Here is a 21889-nt window from a genome sequence, read left to right as displayed (position 1 = left end):
ATGGTCCTCACCAGTGGAAGCATGTTAGTATCGATGTGATTGTGTTAGTAGAAGACTTCTGGTTCTCAGTGGAGAGAGCTTCATAGCAATGGAGACTGTCTTCTCCTGCCTCTTGCCGCCACCATCTTGTAGAACTTGTAGGACTTGTTCACCCTTCAAAAAAAAAAAAAACCTTCTTAAAAAGAACAGGCCAAGATCTTACTGGTACTGTAATTTATGGACTCGCTCCCCCTTCAGAAAAGCTTCCTAAAAAGGACTGGCTCCAATATGATTGCTCTAAATGCAGTTCTACAGCATTGCCCTATTGGTTATGCTCCACCTGAGAAGCCGAGATTTCACATTCAAGTTTTCGGTGGTGCATCCCCAAGTCCTTGGACAAGGATACTTATATCGACAAGGTTTCCCTCTCTCTCTCTCTCTCACACACACACACACACACACACACGCACGCACAAACTCTTAGACTGTAGGCACATGAATTCAAATATAAGACTCGGAACAGAACGGTACAACTTCAAAGCTTTCAGAGACATGCAACCATACCATACCCAGATTAAAGCAGAACAAACTTTCCTGCACCTTTTGAAGAAATACGGTTGGAAAATTTAGCCTGCATAAAAGAATAAGGATTTTAGCTGATAGGTGCTGACAGCGAGCTGCATCTCATCAGATTACTGGTATCTATACATTAGATTCAGCACTCTGATACTCTGATGACAGTCTCTTTAGTACAATAAACTGCAGCACATGACTACAGTAACTGGACTTATGTTTCTATGCTTCACAACTGCAGCACAAGCTCCACTTGATACAGCTCCCCATCAAACTTCAACCCATAGGCTTCAGCAGGATGAACAACGCTATTGACCATCCCACCAAACATGTAAACGTACCGCCCTGACCGGTCGGTGCATGCCCCATGAAATGACCTGTAATCAGGGCACTGCCCTTCAACCTGTAACTTCTTCCACATTATTCTTGATGTTTTCTTAGGACCAACTGACCGAAACCTCATTAGAGAACTGATATCTAAAAGCCAGAAGTCATCTTTCCGGTGCCTCTGTGAATCTTCTCCACCATATATCAGAACCCTGCCTCCCAATATGAGTGTAGCCGAGTGACCGACCCGTGGAAGGGGCATCTCACCCAGTACATTGGATAGATCATATTTGAGCTCCTTCCATTCAGGATGGTCTCTACCGATGTCAAAGAGCCATACATCATTGAGCACCTCATAACGTGAGCCCCTTCCGCCAAAAAGAACCATGCAGGTCCCACCAATCCATGTCAGTGAATGGCCTGAACGAGGCAGAGGTGATGGCTGGACATTTGGGATCTGATGCCATCTAGCAGATCTAAGGTCATCCGATAGATCCAGAAGCCAAGTATCACTCAGTCGTAGGCCGGACAGTCCAATCCCTCCATGGATCACCACTCTCCTGTCTCCAGTGCAGCATGCGGCATGGGCTCCACGAGGAGGAGGTGCAAGGGGGCCCACATCAAGTAGTCTCCATGAGATCTTGAGCTCAAGTGGTCCTTCGCACTTGACTCGCCCAACCCACGTATCATTTAGGCGGACTCCATTGTCATTGATGCCACCAAAGAGAACGAGGGAGTCGCCGACTAGGGTGCAGGTCTGTCCAAAACGTCCGCTTGGGATGCCTGAATTGACATGCTGCCAACTTAGTACCCTGTTGAATCCATTTCCAATGTATGCCACCCATGTGTCATCCAAATGGCGCCCTAAAGAGGAGAAGACTTTCAGATTAGAACAAAGTAAAAGAAACATATGGCCATGCTAGTAACGTCAATCTTATCTATAAATCTATATAAAGTAGAAGTTAAAAGGCTTTAGTTCATTAACAATGCAGATTTTGTCTGAATCATAATCTGCATAAGTATGTAAAAATTTATAGCAAAATTGATAATATAAACACTAATGCTCCAAAACCGCCATGCTCTTCAAAAACATAACCATCACGTTACATAAAAATATGAATGAATCTATCAACAGTATTCTGCTGAAACATTGGATTATACAGGAACGTTAATTTTCAAAATTTTGCTGATTAAATAGCAAAAACTCTTTGATCCGGTGAACATCTACATGAAAAGAATAATCTTTCCAATTAGGTACATTTCCCTATAATTCTACCAGCATGCTTTTAAATTTCAACAGCACGTATTGAAATGGTCAAAGCTAACTCTTGTATATAAGGAGATATCATCAGAAATAGATAGAGACTACTTTGCAACACGGAAAGTCTATGTTATTTCCAATTAGTCATCCACTTTATATGCATTTTCGATAACCTTATGCTTTCCTTATCCTTCGTATATATCCACTGCACCAGTGTCAAGAGACAATAACTCTTAAACACAAGAAATGACAAGGATATTAGGCACCAAGGAGTCATCCAAAACGCAAGCTATCCAAAGGAAATATGGGAAACTGATCATATCAAGATATACCAGCTTTTGTCAAAGGAATAAGGAACAGAAAAGTGAAAACACGGATCCTAACCTTTAGATGAGCAAATAAAGTCACAGAAATGTCAAGTCAGAGAGTTCAGGTTCACATTACTAACATATAAATAAGCAAGAACAGCAGGTCACAGTGACTCGCATTAACGTTTACCAGCCTCTGATTTCTTAGCTTTTTTGGATGGCATTAGAATTTTCTCATCCCACGTGTTTAGGGTGAGTTTTTGTGACATTAGCAGTTAGAGCATTAAACCTTTAATAATTACTGTAAATATCACCCAGCCTGGGAACATCAATACCCAAGAAATGATTTCTGAAAAAGATAGATGGATTTATAAACAAGTCATGAAGGTAGGATAGGATCAGTTTCTTAAAACTAAAGGAGAAACTGCCATATCATGCAAGAGTATCTTCTTTCAAACACATATCGAAAGATGAAATTTGTCCTTCCACTTGTATTAATGACATATCCACAATGTGGTTCTTGCGACTATCATAAATGGCTTATCTGTCAAATTAAAAAGGCCAGCAAACTATTAAAATTAGAGTACGGAAACTTCCCATGAGTTGGAGCATACGACAATTGGCCTCACTTTGTGAATCAGTCATTGATTTGCAGAATGATTGAAGGACTTGGGGAAAGAAGTTTCAATCAAACAAGACCTGATATAACAGACACGGGTTAAAATTTCATCAAACACATATATGGTAAATGCTCACCAAGATTATATAGTCAAGTCTGGTGCGACATCGTGGGGGATCGAATCATCAGAATCACATAGGAAATACATGAGCAGTTGGAACTCTCTGATTGTTTATACAGATACCTGGCTTACTAGCACTTTCAAGTTTTATCACTCCATATGAGGCCTGCTGGATCAAGTGAGCGAAAATATTCCATAGTTGATACACAAAGACGTAGAAATAGATTTTTAATCATACATGGAGAGTGAAAACAATCTGACATGAGTGACATGAGTTGTTGTACTCAAAAAACTGTTCAGAACTGATGTATATGCAGTTTGAGCAGAACCTTAACAATGATGATCTTCTTCTGGAGCAGTTAATGGAGTATTTTCCAGTAAAAAATTCATATATTTGTTTAGAAGGTTTCTCTTGGGTAGCTCGTTACAAGCTCTTTGTTTCACGGCCTAGTTTTGTGACTAAGGATTTAAGTGCTGCTAGTACAAGGAATGCTGGCACTGGCTAGCAGAAGCATCCTGTGCCAACACGTCTTGCCATGCTTAAGCTAAATAAAGAACTTTTACTCGGTATCGTCATATCAGCAGTGGTCAAACTGATATGGGACAATGCAAAACAGAACAGGTTTATATAGGCTGGTACACCCAGTTCTCAGTACGGATGCAATGCTGGATACTGGTATTGGTCTGGTATTGTACATGCTACTGGTGCTGAGTTGGCATAAACCAGAACTAGCCAATAACTAAATCCTTGATATGACCAGAAAATCACTGTTGATAAATGTAAATTTTGAGTGTGCTAAAGAGGTCCAATACTTAATCAAAGCAACTTTTGCGATGAGTATCCTTCATATACTCTCCAGATGGCTTTAGTTTACTTCAAAGGGCAAAGACAAGATGTCATTGAGCTACTAGAACAATGTAGCTACAGGCTTGTCTTAATGGGAGATATTGTTTAACCGAATGCCAGGATTTCAAAGGTCAGGTCAAAAAAAAACTCTGCAGTTGTAAAGTATTAAAGGCAATTGAGTTTATGGAACAAGCACAGCACCAAACACAAGTGGACAAGCTGTTTTCAAATCAGAAGTAACTGGCAGATGGGGATGGAAGTAAAGACCTAAGTTTTGCAAATGCCAATAGCTGAAGCACTTCATACACGGATACATCAGTCAGATAATATAATCATGAGTCCTTAGGTCTAGCTGATCAATGGAAAAGCTGGTGTTGGCTATCTTGTAAGTAACCAATATGAGCAAGTGCTCTATAGCATCTCAACCAAGTAAGATTCCTGGCACTTTACTTAACAAACTTTCTTTTCGCAAGAAGGGTCTCAAAAAAAGGTGATTTAGCTATATATTTCCAAAATAAAGTTAAATGCTAACTCAGATGTGGTACTCAAGATATTAAAGAGACTACTTGCCACCTTGTTCATATCGAGCCTATAATTTTACTGTTGTAGATTCCCACTTTAGACACTACTAGCATGCTTATTGATAACATATATAGCACTGATTAGGAACTGTCCATCTGGAATGACCAAGAGAATGCAGGAACATGAATTTGATAACCTCCCCCTTTATTTCACTAAAATATAATAGGATGTTGTTTGGTTTTTCACCAATGGAAGCATAAGCCTTAATTGTCATTTCAGAATTTTCATTACATCATGTTATGGAAGAGAATGTTAATAAAAGCCATTACTTCTTTTCCACCATTTGAATGCAATATGATTTTTGAGGCTTATATTATTAATACTAACGATCAAGTAAGAAAGAAATTCTGCTGCTATCACCACCAGTCATTATTCTTCATGGTGACCAGAATGCACATACAGTTGTTGTTATCACATCTAGCAACATCAAGGTTTCTCAAATCAATTGGAAAATTCATCCTCAATTACCTTTCTTCTCTCTTTCATGCTGATATTCCTTTTGAAGACCTCTTTTGAATTATCATCAATTTTTTTCTTTTGACAGGTTAGTCATGCACTTTCAAGGCAAAACTAAACCCTTCTTAAAGGGATTGAAACTGTGAAGAACATGTCTTTAGACCAAAAACCCATAGTCAATATCACTGCCACTCAAGATTAGGCCTTGATGGAATATGTGATGCCCTCGGTATTTCAAGATATAGCATGGGCTATTGGAAACCCTGCAAAATTTCTTTGGTTTTGAGAGCTAAAGTATAGGTGCTGCACATCTTGTAAACATCTAAAAATGCCCATATTTTTTAAATCTATTAGTTTAATCTTTTTGGTTCTTTTCAAGAATTTCTGCACAACAAAAAATAAAATTCTCCGTACTTACACTCACTAGCTTCTGCAGAATGAAATAAAACAAAGGGGCAGGATGAGAGCATTGCTTCTATATAAGGTGCATGTGCGCATGCATGCATGCGTGATTGTTTACACCACATCCTTAATCGGGTTGACACGTAGGAGACGTGCTTAAATTGGCTACACGGTAAAGTGAGAACAGATATAATGGGCATCCCAAGAGCTAAAGACCAAATGGGAACTGTATAGGAGCTAACTAAAGATATTCCAATAAAGATCAAATCGAGATCATCCCACTGGAGGCGGAATACATGGAATGACAATATGCTGATTAAAGCAGGCTGAATAGAGACACGACAGGGGGTTCAGCTGATTGAGCATGACCATCAGCCTAACAAGTGGTACACGGTCTATCGGCTTGACCAGTGATACCAAGTCAGGACGTGGAGTAATGGGAGACAACTGGCTTTAGTTACCATAACCGCCAGAAGTGGAAGCAAACATGGATAACAGTCATAGTGGGTAGTTATTTTATTTTAGTATAAGTATTGAAATTATACTTTATATAGGGATCCTTCAACAATTAATCAAATGCATCATTATCCTTTATCTTAGTTTTACTCTACCTTCTAACCTAGGAGTAGACGTAACTTAGTTTTCTACTGTAATCTAGTGCTACACCTTCCTACCATAGCCCAGTGCTACACCTTCCTACCATAGCCCAGCGCTACGCCCTTACTGTAGCCCAGTGCTGCACTCTCTTATCCACCTTCGAATGTTGGCATGGTGGTGACGAAAGTCCTTGAAGATCAAGATAGCTACTCTCTATCCTTCATTCGATCCCCATCATCATCTTTCTGATTGATCAGATCCTGAAAGTACGCCCGTGTAAACCAACCTTGTTGCCGTGAAGGGCGCCTTTTTCCACCAACCAATTGAGTTCCCTAGGAGCCCAAGCTGTCTTGTGCTCGTCCGGATAGGATGGAAAAGTGCCACAAGTCTTTTCTGGCACGCCTGGTAGAGCAGAAAAAGTGCCAATGGTGCTTTATTTACTGCAATGAAAACAGTTACTTGCGCTTTCCTACTTGGTCAAAATAATCAACCATGTTCATGTTCACTATTAACATAGGAATATCAACCACCGTACCAAGGCCATGATCTTCTTCAAATGGTATTTGTGAAGCCATCGGTTGTCAGGTTGGAGAGTGGTGCATGGTGTTGCCACTACCAAAACCTCCTTGGGAACCAACCCTGACTTTTGGTTCTCTCGGCTATCAAAAGTGCAACCCTACGAGCAAATCATTACCATCTTTGAAGTTCTCCACGATCTTTGTGGTTTGCAATTTTTTGGTCAGTTGGTTCTGACAAACTATGGAAACAGAGTTGGAAGCATCAAGAAATATGGGCTTGGAGTCTTAAAAAAAAAACCAGGTGCATTTACAGCATCCTATGCAGAATATTCAAGGTACCAAGCGCTAAATCCATGCACTGCCCCATACGTGCAATAGCCCAAGATCCTTGGTTGTTTGTTATATGTGGAAGCAATATTTGGATGATGAGAGTAAACTATGTGGTCGAGGGGGGGGGGGGGGGGGGGCAAAAAAGGAAAAGAGAAGAAGAAGAAATTAGGCAAAGTGGGGGAAGAAAAAGAAGTTAAAAGCTTCATCACTTTATGTGATGTAAATTTCAACCCTGAATGCTCTCGGGTTCACTCATTCCTCACTTGCAGGTTTGCTTATTGCCATTAAGATCTGCCATGGGGATTAGAAGGAAGGGAACAAGCAAGACAAGCAAGAAAATATCTCTGTTAGAAGGTTAATGATGACCAGCTAACTTCCTAAAACCTCCCTAAATAGTTTATGCTCCAAGTTTTTTCCTAAGTAAATTATATCCCAAGCTTTGACCTTGGACACCAGAAAGGACTCGTCAAGCTATGCTACGGTTTTGAACCTACACTCAAATAACCAGCAGTTCAAGAAGAACCACAAGCATCTAACTACTGCTCATGCATAAATAGCAATTCTAGCAAAATCAATTCTTTTTCGTATTAATTGCAGATTGGTGATCCTAAATCCGAGCTGAAAAGAATCCATCAAGCAGTGAATCCGATACCGAGTTTAAAATCAACCGAAAAAGCTTGGATTTATCGAGCAAAAAAGTTGGGATAGTGAAAGGATAAAAAGACCGACCTCCTTCGCAGCCCCCACCGAAGAGAACGAGCCAATCGGAGACGAAATTGAGGGAGTGGGAGGCCCGGGGCTTGGGAAAGATCCCATCGTTGCACGATAACCTGCGGCAAGAGAGCGAGCCCAGCTGGGAAACTTGCCGGTAGAGCCTCTTCCAAGACAACTCCCTCCTCTCGCGGGCAGAGAAGGAGGCGAGGAGGGCGTCCACGACGCTGCTGCCCCAATCCCTCCTGCATATGGACTCCCAGAGAGAGTCTGAGGAGGCTAAAGATCTGAGCCTCCTGCAGGTCATGGAGAATGAGAGGATGGACTCAGGGGGGAGGAGGTGGAGGATGGAGAAGAGGCGGTCATAGTCCAGGTGGGTGATACTGGGAGAGTAGTAGGAAGGGGGAGAAGAAGAGGAGGAGGGAGAAGAGGGGGAGGTCTTGGAGCCTCGGGCTGAAGCCATGGGGTGGGCTCTCTTCAAGCTCCTGGTGGTGGTGGTGGTGGGGGAGGGGTGGGAGGTGCTCTGTTTCAGTTGTGGGATTCATGGAGGCGAGGAAGGTAATGAAGCTAAAGGCGGTGGTTTTTGAGGACAGTTTGGTAACTTTGAGCTTGGGAGGGTGGTGGGGTATTGATATGAAAGTTGGGAACCTGGGATGAAGCGGTATCTTGGTAAATGCAGCAGTAACTTAGTGTTTGGAGATAAGGATGGAGGGTGGGGAGGGCAAATGCGGGCATAAATGTGCAATGATGGAGAGGTTTGAAATGGAGCACTCTGGAGTTTTTGGACTATGGAGAGAATGCGTGAGTGGGGTGGTAACATGACAATTCGCAAGGGAAGGAGACAAAGATGGGGAGAAAGCTAGAAAGAGATGGTGGTCAGAGAGAACATAATGGTGAGGGAGATGGGAGAATATCGGAAGAAGAATAAGAGCGCGTAGAACAGTGAGGGAGATGGTTGTACTACTTGTTAGGGAAAAAAAAAAAAAAAAAATCTAGGAGCTCGTTTGGTCCCAAAAAAAAAAAAATAAAAAATAAAAAAATAAAAAAAGAAGAAAGAAAGAAAGAAAGAGAGGCAAGATCAATGAAAAAGTAATGAGATGCTTTTTATTTGGTTGGAGTTTTCAAAAAAGAGGGACGAAAAATTTATATTTTCATAGAAATATGATTTTCACATTTCATAAAAAAAAAATTTCATTAGAAATATGAAAAAATTACTTTTTCCTGAGGTAGGAATTACTCTATTTTTATTTCTTTCTAAAAAAATCTTTCAACATTAAAAAAATATTAAAAATCTAATTTTTATTAAATATATAATAAAAATTATACATAACTAAAAAAAAAAAAGGTAAATAGTCAACCAAACATAAGCATTTTGAAAGTCTGCCACTTTTCAATGATCAACCAAACATATCAAAAATACTTTTCTAAATATATTTTTTCTAAAAATTTATTTTTTAAAAATTATATTTGTAGAAGGAAATATGCTTCCCACAAATCAAATTAGCCTCTAAAAAAATCTGTTAAGAATTCCTAAGTATCCAACAAAGCTGGCTAGTGGAGAACGGCGGCAGCAGCAAAAGGAGAGTAGAGGAAAGTTCTAGAAAAAGTACGGCCTGCGGGTAAAATGAAGAGCCGCAAAGTGGTGGTGGTGACACTTGGCCGACCGGATTTGGGTTGTGGGCCCTGAGGATAATACTATCAAGCTGACGCATAGCTCGGACTAGACTTGGGCATCGGGCCGTGCCGGGCCGGCCCGGCCCAGGCCCACCGGGCCCGAGGTCTAAACGGGCCGTGCCTGGCCCGGCCCGTTTATGAAGCGGGCCGTGCCTGGCCCGACCCGTTCAGCACAGAACGGAAGCCCGGCCCGGCCTCAGGCCCGTCTATTGGCGGGCCGGGCCGGGCACGGCACGAGACGGGCCGGGCCGTGCCGGGCACGGCCCGTCTGGAGAGGGGGGGAGAAAAATAGCCGTTTCCAACGGCTATTTTGGGAAATTTCCAAAATTGCCCCTCCCAACAGTCCAAAAACGGCTAAATTGAGGGGTATTTTGAGAAAAAAAAAATTTTGGGCTTCTATAAATAGCCCTTTCCTCTCTCATTCTCACCACACCAAACCAACTATTCTCTCCTTCTCTACTATTATTATTTCTCTCTTCTAAAGTGCTCTTCTAGCAATTTAATTTTTAGTTTACATTTAGCAAGTGTTCAAGTGCTACACAAGAGGAGGTTCCTGTTGAGAAGAGAAGGTCACTCCTGTTGAGAGCACAAGAGGAAGCTCAGAATCTCGGCTCTGCCTCTGCCCTCCGACCCTCTACTCAATTCCTCCTTGTGGTTAGTTTTTACTTTTTGAATTCATTAATTTAGATATGTCTCTTTTGAGGAAAGTCATTTTGGCATTCCTCCTGTTTCTGAGGGAGAAGAAACTAATCTCCAACCCCATGTTCCTAGTTCCTCTAGAACTAGTGAACCGAGTGAAGATCAAACCTCTTCTCGTAAGAGGACTAGTGCTGTATGGAATGAATTTGATAGAGTTATGGTTGATGGAGTTTGGAAAGCTAAATGTAAAAAATGTGCCAAACTTTATAGTTGTAGTAGTAGTGGGGGAACAGGGCATTTAAAAAGACATCAAGAGAGTCATAGGATGCATGATTTTCATGCTCAAACTCAAAGTACCCTTAATATACAAGGGGGATTACTTGTAGGTAATTTTGCATATAATCATGAAAATCAAAGAAAAGCACTTGTAAAATGGATAGTTAAGGATGAATTACCTTTTAGTTTATGTGAATCTTTTAATTTTGAAGAATATGTTCAATTAAACCTACAACCTGCTTACAAAAGAACTAGTAGGCGTACATTTAGAAGAGTAGCTATGACTAACTTTTTAGCAATGAGACAAAGTTTAATTGAAACACTTTCTACTTTAAATGTAAAAATTTCATTAACTTCTGATATTTGGTCAGCATCTGTAGGTAGTAATTGTTTTATTGCCATTACTGCTCATTATATTGATAATGATTGGCAATTAAATAAACGTATTCTTGCTTTTCGTGCTTTTGATTTTCCACATTCTGGGCAACAAATTTCAAATGTCATTTATCAAACTGCATGTTCATATAATATTAATGATAAAATTATGTCTATTACTTTTGATAATGCATCTAATAATAATTCTGCTGTTACATTATTAAAAGACTCATTGCATCCCATGTTAGATGGAAATTTATTGCATATTAGATGTGCATGTCATATCTTAAATCTTTCTGTTCAAGCTGGCATGGGCATGATTCAAGATGTGATTTCAAAAATTAGAAATGCAGTTTCTTTTATTCATGCTTCAAGATCAAGACTTCAAGAATTTAAGGAACTATGTATAAATCATGGTAAACGTTTTAAAAAATTTAAACTTGATGTAATTACTCGTTGGAACTCAACATATAGCATGATACATGATGCATACCCATATAAAAACTTATTAAGTGCATATATTAATGATCGTGGATTAGGCTTTACATTGACTGAAACTGATTGGAATAAAGAAAAAATTTTGGAAGATTTTTTGCTTAGTTTTTATAATGCTACCAATGTTCTTTCTGGTATTTATTATCCAACTTCATGTTCATTTTTACAACAAGCATATATAATTAGTCAAAAATTTGCAGAACATAGATATGATGATGTTTTAATGCCTATTATTGACCAAATGGAATCTAAATGGAATGAGTATTGGGACAAGATATGTCCAATGCATAACTTAGCTGCTATATTTGATCCAAGAGTTAAATTGAATGGCGTGCTAATTTTACTTGATGCATACTGTGAAAATATGAATCAAGATCCTGAACCTGCTAAAAATGAGGTAAAACAACTTCTTTATGATATTTATGCTATATATGATGAAAAAATTCGTGGATCTAGATTTTCCGTACAAAGCTCTATTTCTTCTTCTAGTAGTTCTCGTTCGTCATCTATTTTTTCATTCATTGCACAGAGAAAACACACACATGCTTCAAGTTTATCTTCATCTTCTTCATCTTTAAGTAGTGAACTAGAATTTTATTTACGAAATGATCTTCAGTCTGCATATGATGAAAATCAAATAGAGAATCTAGATGTATTATCTTGGTGGAAGAGTGTTAAAAATCAATATCGTGTTATGTCTGCAATTGCACGTGATATTTTAGCTGTGCCAATGTCCACGGTAGCATCGGAATCCGCTTTTAGTGCAGGTCGGCGTGTTCTTGACGAAAAGAGAAGTAGGATGACGGGCGAAACGGTGGAGATGCTTCTCTGCTTCAAAGATTGGTTGGATGCTGAGGCAAGACTTCAAGATAAAGGTGGACATAATACAACATCCTCTGATGATGATGATACAAACACTACTGAAGAGTGAATACTGATTCACTGAATCACTGATGATTAGTAAGATTTCTTAATTTTTTATAATTGTACATTTTTATTGTATTCTGGAGGTCAAACCAAGGTCCAAACCTCGGCCCTTTCTTATTGTATTCTGGAGGTCAGACCAAGGTCCAAACCTCCCTTCATGTACCATTTTGATTTAAATTAATAAACTAGTAGGAGTCTATGCCAAACCCCCCACCATTAAGGTGGCTTTATATTAATAAATCCTTAGTTTTCAATATTTATTAATTTATTAAAAAAATTTATGAAGCATTAATTTTTATGGAGACGGGCCGTGCCTGGCCCGGCCCAAGCCCTTATGGGCCGTGTCGGGCTGGCCCGCGGGCCAAGCACGGCATGGCCCGCGGGCCAAGAGCGGGCCGTGCCGGCCCAGGCCCGAAGCGGGCCGTGCCGGGCTCGGCCCGCAGGCCAGAAACCCGTGACCCAGCACGGCCCCCTTAAATGGGCCGTGCCAGGCACGGCCCGGTACTGTAGCTAGCGTGGCACGGCCCGCTTCGTGCCAGGCCGTGGGCGGCCCGGCCCAGTGCCCAACTCGGACTCAGGAGACATGGGAGGATAAAGCAATCGCGGAAGTTTGGACTTGTACGACAATTCCAAAATTTTGAATGGCCCGGTCGCTTACAAATAGAAAATTACACCTATTCGCGGATTAGTCAGCGGATTAGAAAATTATTTCTTTTATATATATATATATATATATATATATATATATATATAGACAAATCTCTAAATAAGCAATAAGCTCAAATGTCTTTTATGTAATGCCGGCATTCATTAGACCCCTGAATCAAAATTAGGCATCAGTAAGGCTCGACATTGATTCATTGTAGGTCTAAAGATGATGGAAGAATAAGATGTCATGTAAATTTTGGCTGGTGGTGATGAAAGCTTATAGTCTGTTTCAATTTAGATACAAGTACAAACATCCTGGAAGCCACATATTTCACTATCAGCCCTGCACAACCCATTCACTGGTTGGTTTCAAGAAAAAAAATCCAAGTCAATCGGTCCATGAGGGTTTCATGAAGAGAAACAGTTAAAAATAAGTTCAAGAAATCATCATTTGTATTCCTTGTTTCGTAGATAAAAATATATTTTTAATGATAATTATCACATAAAAATGGTAAAGAAGTTAAAACATTTTAACTCCTGTTATGTGATCTTGAATGCTCATCAATTATCCTTTGAAGTGCTGCCTTGGCTTCATCCAGAGTCTGAACTCCATGTTCCACTTTAAATGATAGCCTTTGAATGTTGAACTGCACCAAGGAAAGGAGATGTTCTCAGCAAGCATAGTACATAGTATGATAATGTCTACCCATATTACCCATAAATGGATAAATAGAACATTGTAGAAATAGATATTCAAACTGATAAATACTATAATGAGGCACTCACAAACATATGTTAGAAAGAAAAATCTCTCAACAAAAGAGGGGGAAAAAATAGAAACCTAGAGTAGATGTAGATAGTTTCAAACTCAGGTAAACTCTCAGTTTGGCGAAAACACATCCTGTTTCATTACAGAACGCTAGTTACTATAATACCGGGTAAGAACTAGCGCCTGGGGGTCATAAAATTTCAAAAAGCAACGGCAAGTCCCTTAGCCGTTACAAATTACAAGTCAGATTCTTGACAAAACCTGCGCATCTAGGGTAGATCATTAGACATGTCATGCTCCAACAGAAAGATTATAAAACAAGATTCTTAGTCGTTCCATGGCAGCAGTCAAACACAACAGTGAGAGAGCAGAAGCCAAGCTTGAAGAGCACATAAGGCCAACTCTACAATGAATTCCTGCAAACTCTCAATTTTGGGAAAATGCATCCTAATTCATCAGAGAATGCTAGTAACCATAACACTATGTAAAAACTAACGGCTGGAGGTCATAAAGTTTCAAAGAAGAGCAACAACAAGATCCTCAGCCATTATATATTGAAGTCAGATTCTTGACAAAAGCTGCACATGTAGAGCAGATGCATGCTCCAACAGATTATAAAACAAGATTCCTGACCGTTCCATGGCAGCAGTCAAAGACATGACAATGAGAGAGCACCATCCAAGCTTGAAAAGCGCATAAGGCCAGCTCTAAATCTATCTGTTTAAGAGGGTCTAGTGGACTTAAATTCTCTCTCTCTCATGCAAAAAAAAAAAAAAAAGGAGTCGACATTAATAGTTTAGCACTCATGTAAACTCTCAATTTGGGAAAACACGTCCTATTTCATTACAAAATGCTCGTTACCATGATACTAGGTAAGATCAAATATTTGGAAGTCATAAAATTCAAAGAAGAGCAGCAACAACAAGAATGTCAAGCTTTACAAATTACAGGTCAGATTGATGAAAGCCTGCACATCCAGGGTTACAGAAAGACCATGAAACAAGATTCTTAGCTGTTCTGAAGCAGCAGTTAAAGACATGTCATTGGGAGAATATAAGCGAAGCTTGAAGAGCACATAAGGTCAACTCTACAATCAATTTGTTTAAGAGATTCCACTGGACTTGAACAAAACTTTCAAGATGCATGCAAACCAATTTTTTAGAGAAGCCATGATGCGAGAGAAGAAATAAGAAACAATATTTTGAATCAAACAGCTTCACATGACATAAAAAATTAATAAATTAAGATGCATGCCATTATGTCTGTATTTTCTTAGCTTTCAAAATTTAGTCTGCAAAATGTTCAAAAGAAGGTGCTCTTTATTTGCCATTCAAACTGACATACAGATGTAAATTACATCTGAACAAACCCATACCTTCAGATCCGAATTGGGCACATGAATTTGGAAAGGTCGGAGCCAATTTTGTTGTTTGATTTTGATTAGCCACTTTAGAGGACATGCAAAGATAAACACACTTATTTTGTATGCAGTTGAATAAGTTAGGAACCAAGATCGGGATTAATTGGATAAGGACAATCTCATTTTGAACCCTCCTAGGCCAGAAAAGGATAACAAGGGGGCACAGCTGTTTTTGTTAGTCATGACATTTTTACAACACTACAGAATTTCTTGCATGGTTCATCATGGCAGAAAATGAGGAGCATTTTTGCATGGATCACTTAGCGAGCACATTAATTTACTGATCATAAGAATCAAAGCACTTTGATTCTCAAACATGCTGGGCACAAAGTATTGGCAAATTCATGCTTGGAGGATGAAATTTTTAACCTATATGAAAATTATGAGAAATGCATATATTGAATATATAAGCAGCCATCCTTTTGGCTAACTCTCTGAAAGCTCTCAGAGCCAGCTATAGGAAACAAGTCCAAAGCTAAATTAATTGCAAGCATATGCTGCAACCTTATGATACCTGTGCACCTTGCCGAACCCGGATATCAGTGCCTTTGCTGTCTACTGATATGAAAGCAGCATCATCTATCTCCATTTCAGTTGATATTATTTCTTTGAGTGATTTTGAGAACATCGCATTCAGTTCCTTTGGGAGAAAAGGGGAAAAATTCATCATGCAGATAATTAAAAGGAAAATCTTTAAATATTTGACACTCCTGGAACCTCTGATCAGATTGCAATATTTAAATATAACAGTGATCAAAAGAAATTAAACTAAATTGATGTGTTGAATGCAGCAAATATAGCAATCAAAGCACACCTTCAAATTTTGTTCTCCACCATCAACCGCAATCTTATCAGGTAGAAGGGCCTCGTATTCCTTGACATCTACCCATGCAACAGTGCCAAACCCTCCAATGAAATATATGTCGCTGGTGATATGCAAGTATTGATCAATTCCATGTATATAACAGCATATGTTTCTTGTTAGTTAATAAGATAATATCATTTGCTATCAAATAAGTGATTATGAGCAATAACAATGTTGATCATTAGTTGGTCAAGAAGAATACTAACAGAAGTATAACAAAAATAACAAGTATTCATAAAACAGAAACAATGGCAAAGAAATTTAACAACTTCAAGAAATAGCTATTCCATTTACTTTATCTTCCTCATCTTTCCACAAAAATCATATTCTATATTAATTGATTTATATTTCTGGTTTGCCCATTCCTGTCTTCTTCAAACCCAGCCCATCATATAGATAATAAATTGCATGTTTATTCTTAATTACCAATGTTCTTGTTCTTTTCCTTTACCCTTTTGTGTTTTTAGAAGTCCTTGATGCCATTTGTTCAGTACCACTGTTTACAAAGCAATTTTTTTTGTCCTTGATTGCAGCCTTTTTGCACTTCTTTTTCGTCCTTTTTAAATTTCCCATTGTCCTCAATGGCATTTGTTCTTTGTGATACATGCAGAGTTAGAGGCACGTTCTCATGCATACATCATCCTCATGTATAGTCTTGACACCAAAACCTACAAGAGAGAGACAGTTGCGAGCTCCAAGTTCACCTAAGTACATATATTGTTTTGTCAAATAGGTAAAAGCAATGGTTCTTGTTTAAGTGCGGCGTATACATGTTATAAGCAATATGTGTGAAAATCTGAAATTCATAACAGGTATTATCAGATTCTTGTTCAGGTGCAAGATCAAACTTTGGCAGAAACTGAAGCTCATAGACAAACCTAATGTTGTCCATCCTATAATAGTAAAAGTTGCCCCACTGTTGAGACGCCCATTGTTGGTGTTTTGCTTTAAACTGCTGACGAGCCCATTCCTGAACTTGGTAAAAATTCCTTTTTAAAAAAACATCCATGAAACATTTGTCTGACAGGGTAAAGAAATCTATTCACCAATAAGTATCAACAGGAGCTAATAAGTATGTTACAATTGAAAACTTTATGAAAAACTTGCTGACAATTCTAAAAGAAATGGTTGCATGTGCTCTTTTTTTCCTGAAGGAAGAGAATGTGCTGATCCAACTAGTTTCCTTCAAAACATTTCAGTTAGTTGCAACTTACAAGGAGCAGATAATGAAAGGAGTCCAAGGATGAGGCCATTCGAGTACGTCAAAATGATGAAGCTGTTTACAGGCATGAGCAGATGATCTAAGTAGTTTCTCCTAACATTTTCTTGCTGATGATAGAAAATGTGCAACTGAAGCCAAATGGTTCAACGTCAATAGCTTGTCTGCACGAATTTTTCAGAGGATAAATTGCAAAGCAAGAATCAGTCCACAGTTATCAGGTAAATGGGGTCTGTTTGGAACAGATAACTTAAAGATTTGAAAGTTCTTATTCCCTATTTCCTTCATTTTGGAATTTGGATAAAATGAACAACATGGTCAGTGGAAGGTTAATTTTTCAGAGGTTTGGTATATCATACCCACAGGGTAGGGGTTGGATCATCGCCTTTGATCTGTGTAGTGATTACCCTTTTAGTGTTGGCCTAGGCAGGAGAGCTGATTTTCTTTTCTTAGGAGGTTAGATTTTGTAAATTCCGTTCATATAGACACCACAGTCAACAAATAAAAGGTTAGTGAGTCCTGATGCACCTTAAGAACCTTTCAAAAACCAACTTCTTTGGAATGGTATGCCTATGAAATACTGTTCATTGCTTTTAACCCAAGCCTCAAGTTTCCTCTAGTATCTGATAACTGAATATGAGATTCAGTCTTAGATTTACATGATAGGGTATTAAAGAAAGAGCAGATTCAGGCGCTGCTTTAGAATAACGACAGTCGTATAAAATGATAAGATACAGAAAGCTTGATCACTTGATCAATTTTCTACATACTCAAAAAAAAAAAAATAATAAAACTGTAAGTTAGCTTGATGGTGTTAGTTTAACTAATATGGAAAGATAAAGAAAGGAGAACAAATTAACTATTTATTAGATTTTCAGACTAGGTTTGATCATGGAGATCTATGAAGCATCCTGAAGTGGTACCAAGAGCAGGAAAAGTTTCCAACCATTGGTGCAAACATTAAGAAAGTCACTGCACCTAAGACCCCTCATTGGAGTTCTAGACTAACTGAACGTGTCCACATGATCACAAGCATTTTCCTTTCCCCTTTACTTTCTACGAATGCGACACATCTTTAGTTTAATGTACTCGTTTCTAACTCAAGATGAGTCCAACCCAACATATCAATGATCTATATGAAGTTGGTTGACTAACTTACAATTCCTTATAGGTATTGATGGTTGATGAATCCATGTGAGTTTATACCTATAATGTCTACCATGCCACCTTGAACTGCTCTGTACCAACCGCATTGGACCATATTGGCAAGGTACTAGTACAGTATCAAGGTTCAATTCGGTGTATAAACTGAACTAGTTCATACTGGTTGGAACCGAACGGAACCATCCCATACCATCCGATTTCGGACAGTACCATGATTAAGAGTGAAAAAAAAGGAACTAAAAACCTTTGTCGGTACAGAATGCATACCGTGTCGTATCAATATGATTTCTAATACCGATTTCATAGACCACGACCTGTACTATATTAAAAGGAGCGATTTTTTTCAGGTGGATGTTATCATAGATATTAAAAATAAAATTCCATGTCTAATTGTTTAATTAATGCTCCTACACTTAACCTTCAAAAGACCTATCTCCTTCCAAATGAATTTAAATTGTCGACTGACCTCAATTTCTTCCTAAAATATGCAGGTGTACATTCCTGTACACTAGTTCTGATAAAGAACATATTGGGATTAAGATGTTTGTTTGAGCACATAAATAGTTGAAATTAAAAGGGGATACATCAAATATAGGTTTTTTATTGATAAAGTAGTGAAGAGTTTGCATAAAAATGGAATGGTCAGGAAAATACAAATACAACTTGGAAAGAACCTGTTTATCAGCAGGAAGTGGGAAGATATCCCCAAATATTGTCACACGTGCATTTGATAGCCCACTCCATCCAGGTATCTGTGAATCAAAGTAGCTTTCAGCAGAGTGAAAAACAAAAGATTGTTCTTCTAGTACTCCTAAGATGATAATTATAAGCACAAAGCTAAATTGCACCTGTATAACAACTGTACATCTTGAATCAGCCAAGAGATTACGTGTGTGGATGGCTAATGGAGAGAGTGAAAAAATAGGATCTGTGCAAAGTTGGAAGCAAAAATTACACCCATGAAGCAAACGCACCTTGGATGAGCTTGCAGAAAATAATTAGCTTACTTACGGCCCATTGAATCAGTCGCAAAATCAACTAATGAACCAAATGGGTATCCCGCACGATGATGATGCATCCGAGACATTAAAGTGCAGAGATCAGCAAATCTGGCCTTGATTTATCGACACAGAATAACAGCAGCAGAGCATAGAGTTTCAAGGTATTCATAAGATTAATAAGATCACAGTATAGAATAAAGACGAGAAAGAAAGAATTATTTGATTCGGTACAACAAGGTTCATTATCCTTGCTTTAGATCAAAGCTTACCTGCTCCATTAGATTGCGGACAGCCAAGGCTGGTCGAGGTAAATCGTGAACAGAGGTTGCACTTTGTACGCCACCAGAAATGGGTGTTCTGAAAAGCCCAGCTTTAGATCCACCTGCCCCGCTTCCAAAAGTGGCAGGTGCTACCATCTCTGATAACTCAGTGATGCCACTTGCATGGCTGCCATTCTGAACCAAGTTACCCTACAAAGATATTGAAGGAGGCATCGGGACAGTTCTTTAGTAGATTCACTGAACAAAACAGGGAGAAATTTTTTAAGCTGTTTTAACCAGAATAGTAACGACCTATCTCTCATATTGCTTGACGGACCCTCAAATTCAAGAAAGACCAATAGTAATGCGGAAATCATTTATCATGTTTGTAGATGGTGAATTGAAATAAGTCACTTGGTGATCAATAATGCACATTTTTACAATTCTCAATGCCAAAAAAGAGAATCTAACAGCTTAACCCCCACTAGACATGGGTGTTTTGAGCAGGTCAGATTAGATACACTATTCCACTTCCACCTTTGTTTTCATCTGATTCTAGTAATTCCCAGTAACTACGGAGAATTATGTTTTTAAATTACTTCTAAAAATGCAAGAGGATCCATCAAGATAGTTTTTTAATTCCTAGTAGATGATTGAATTGAAAGGAGGGAAAACTCCTCATAATGTAGGATGCTTAGCTTTATCCATATAGAAAACAGCATAGCTCCTACGCTATCAGCTCAAACCTTTATCTTGTGATCTTGAACAAGTTTTTACTCCTTTCGACTTTGAAACACCTCAATCAATTCATAATTACACAAAAAGACCAACAATGTCGGAGCTATTGCTCACATATAATAAAACTAAAATTAATGTGAGAGTCAAGAACAAGATAAAAGCACAACATGTTATGTATGCAGGGGTAAACCCAGCCAGTGTGATGATTGAACTTTAATGAGCTGGACTTTAAGAACTTGATCCCCCAACTCAGCTAAAAGAACTTCAAGTATTGGATAAAGAAATAATCAGCAAGCAAACACAATGAGAAACACACTCTTCAGAAGTATAATATAAGAGCAGAAGCAGGTCAAGTTTAGGTTCCAGTGGAACTAGTAAAGCCATAAACATGAGAGCAATCAGAAAGTTCCAATTTTTGGATCTTAATAATTGAAATCTGTTTTCAGTGTAATTATAGAAAAAGATGAACCAATGGTCAAGTTAGATGCAGGACAACTGTCACACCTAGAATTGAATCAATGATATCGATTCTTCTCTAATTGTATATTCTAAAGCAGAGGAATCTGTGACTTCTTTTACATGTTTAATGTTTATGGAGATTAGAGAAAAATCAACACGATGGTTTGTTCTACAAAGATGACGAAAAGCTTAGCTTTCGGAAGTGATGCAAGGTGCATGGAGATAATAACAAAATCAAGAAACCAACTCCGTGTTTGCCTTGTCCAATTATCACAGGCTTATGAGATTTCCAGAGATACAATATTCATAAACTTACAAGATTGAGTTGGGATTGTGATAGATGAGCTGTCGTGCTGCCCTTGGTACGCAAGACTGTAACTGGTTAAGTCCCTGATATTGGTTATGAATGTAAAATTGGTATTTTAAAGGAAGAAGTGCCTTCTATTTTCTTTAATTAAGATAAAATAGTCATAAAAATAGAAAGAAAGAGGAAATAACATCCATTCTTTCTCCACCCGGATGCTCTTCAAGCTAAGACTAATATTACCCCACGCCTTAATTTTCTGAACAACAAAAACGGGCCTTATTATCCATCAAAGAATGTGTTCAAAACGAATATATGAACTCCAAACACAAGAAAAAGAATTCAAACATTTAGTCATGCATAAAATCCAACAACGGGAAAGGAAACAACCTCAAAACAAGATGAGTCCTCATCCGCAACAGAGCTCAACCCACTAGCGGATGCCCCATCCTCTTCCCCAGTACCCCAAGAAACGTCATGGGCAGCGGTTCGCAATAACCACCCAGACCTCTGAGCACTCGATTGAGCCCTCCACAGCCGCGAAGATTCAAACTTTTCGCCGGTTCTTGCGCATCCCAATCGAAAAGTAGGGATCTTGGATAGAGCAGGGCTCGTCGGCTGGCGGGCCGAAACAGCTTTGACAACCCTGCAGGGAACAGTAGAACTCGAGAGGGCCTCCATGGCGGAAACCCTAGAAGACGAAGGATTGGGGGACGGCGGAGTGCGGAAAGATTCGCTATTTAGCGTACGTAGGTTGGAAAGAGAGAGAAGGGTGGGGAGGGGGGGACAAGGAGGGGGAGTCACGATATATATAGATCTAGATATATTATACGTACACGATTTAGTCGCATAGGATTGTTCTATGCGGAAAGGAAGGGATCCTTCCGAATCTGAATTACGTGGGTCCCGCCTGTCAACCACAACGGTCTTGTTTTCTCCCTGTCTGGTTGCCAGCACGTGCGAGTGCGGTGCCGGCATGCCAGCAGCATGTGATACTTTTTAATTCTTGTTTGGAATTTTGGTGT

At 39.0% G+C, this 21889-nt stretch overlaps 2 protein-coding genes across 2 annotated transcripts; both read right to left on the bottom strand.

The window, feature by feature from the left end:
* Positions 1–596: 596 nt before the first annotated feature.
* On the bottom strand, positions 597–8569 carry LOC103707064 (Kelch repeat-containing F-box family protein). Its single transcript, XM_039128066.3, has 2 exons — positions 7650–8569; positions 597–1743 (listed from the first exon to the last, which is right to left on the bottom strand). Exons 1-2 carry the CDS (start codon positions 8092–8094, stop codon positions 782–784), a joined length of 1407 nt encoding a protein of 468 aa, XP_038983994.2. The 5' UTR covers positions 8095–8569; the 3' UTR covers positions 597–781.
* Positions 8570–13096: 4527 nt separating this feature from the next.
* Positions 13097–21665, bottom strand: LOC103707039 (uncharacterized). Its single transcript, XM_039128067.3, has 9 exons — positions 21255–21665; positions 19373–19573; positions 19114–19216; positions 18951–19030; positions 18777–18854; positions 16598–16689; positions 15669–15780; positions 15369–15494; positions 13097–13312 (listed from the first exon to the last, which is right to left on the bottom strand). The coding sequence occupies exons 1-9, from the start codon at positions 21543–21545 to the stop codon at positions 13196–13198; spliced, it is 1200 nt and encodes a 399-aa protein (XP_038983995.1). The 5' UTR covers positions 21546–21665; the 3' UTR covers positions 13097–13195.
* Between the last annotated feature and the right edge of the window lie 224 nt (positions 21666–21889).

Source organism: Phoenix dactylifera, chromosome 11 (assembly GCF_051530095.1).
Source record: "Phoenix dactylifera cultivar Ajwa chromosome 11, Ajwa_hap1_PhDact_Kaust_v1.1, whole genome shotgun sequence".
In the NCBI taxonomy this organism is placed as follows: Eukaryota; Viridiplantae; Streptophyta; class Magnoliopsida; order Arecales; family Arecaceae; genus Phoenix; species Phoenix dactylifera.
Note: the sequence above shows the minus strand (reverse complement) of the source record. Positions and strands in the feature narration are given on the sequence as shown.

What these genes read in the sequence shown, in the direction of transcription:
- LOC103707064 (XM_039128066.3), bottom strand. Translation starts at nt 8,094, where the DNA reads ATGGCTTCAGCCCGAGGCTCCAAGACCTCCCCCTCTTCTCCCTCCTCC. An exon ending in CGGTGGGGGCTGCGAAGGAG is followed by an intron (nt 1,744 to 7,649) that starts GTCGGTCTTTTT and finishes TCTCCTCTTTAG; the next exon opens with GGCGCCATTTGGATGACACA.
- LOC103707039 (XM_039128067.3), bottom strand. Translation starts at nt 21,545, where the DNA reads ATGGAGGCCCTCTCGAGTTCTACTGTTCCCTGCAGGGTTGTCAAAGCT. An exon ending in TATAGGATGGACAACATTAG is followed by an intron (nt 15,781 to 16,597) that starts GTTTGTCTATGA and finishes GCATATCACCAG; the next exon opens with CGACATATATTTCATTGGAG. An exon ending in GTGGAGAACAAAATTTGAAG is followed by an intron (nt 15,495 to 15,668) that starts GTGTGCTTTGAT and finishes TTTCTCCCAAAG; the next exon opens with GAACTGAATGCGATGTTCTC.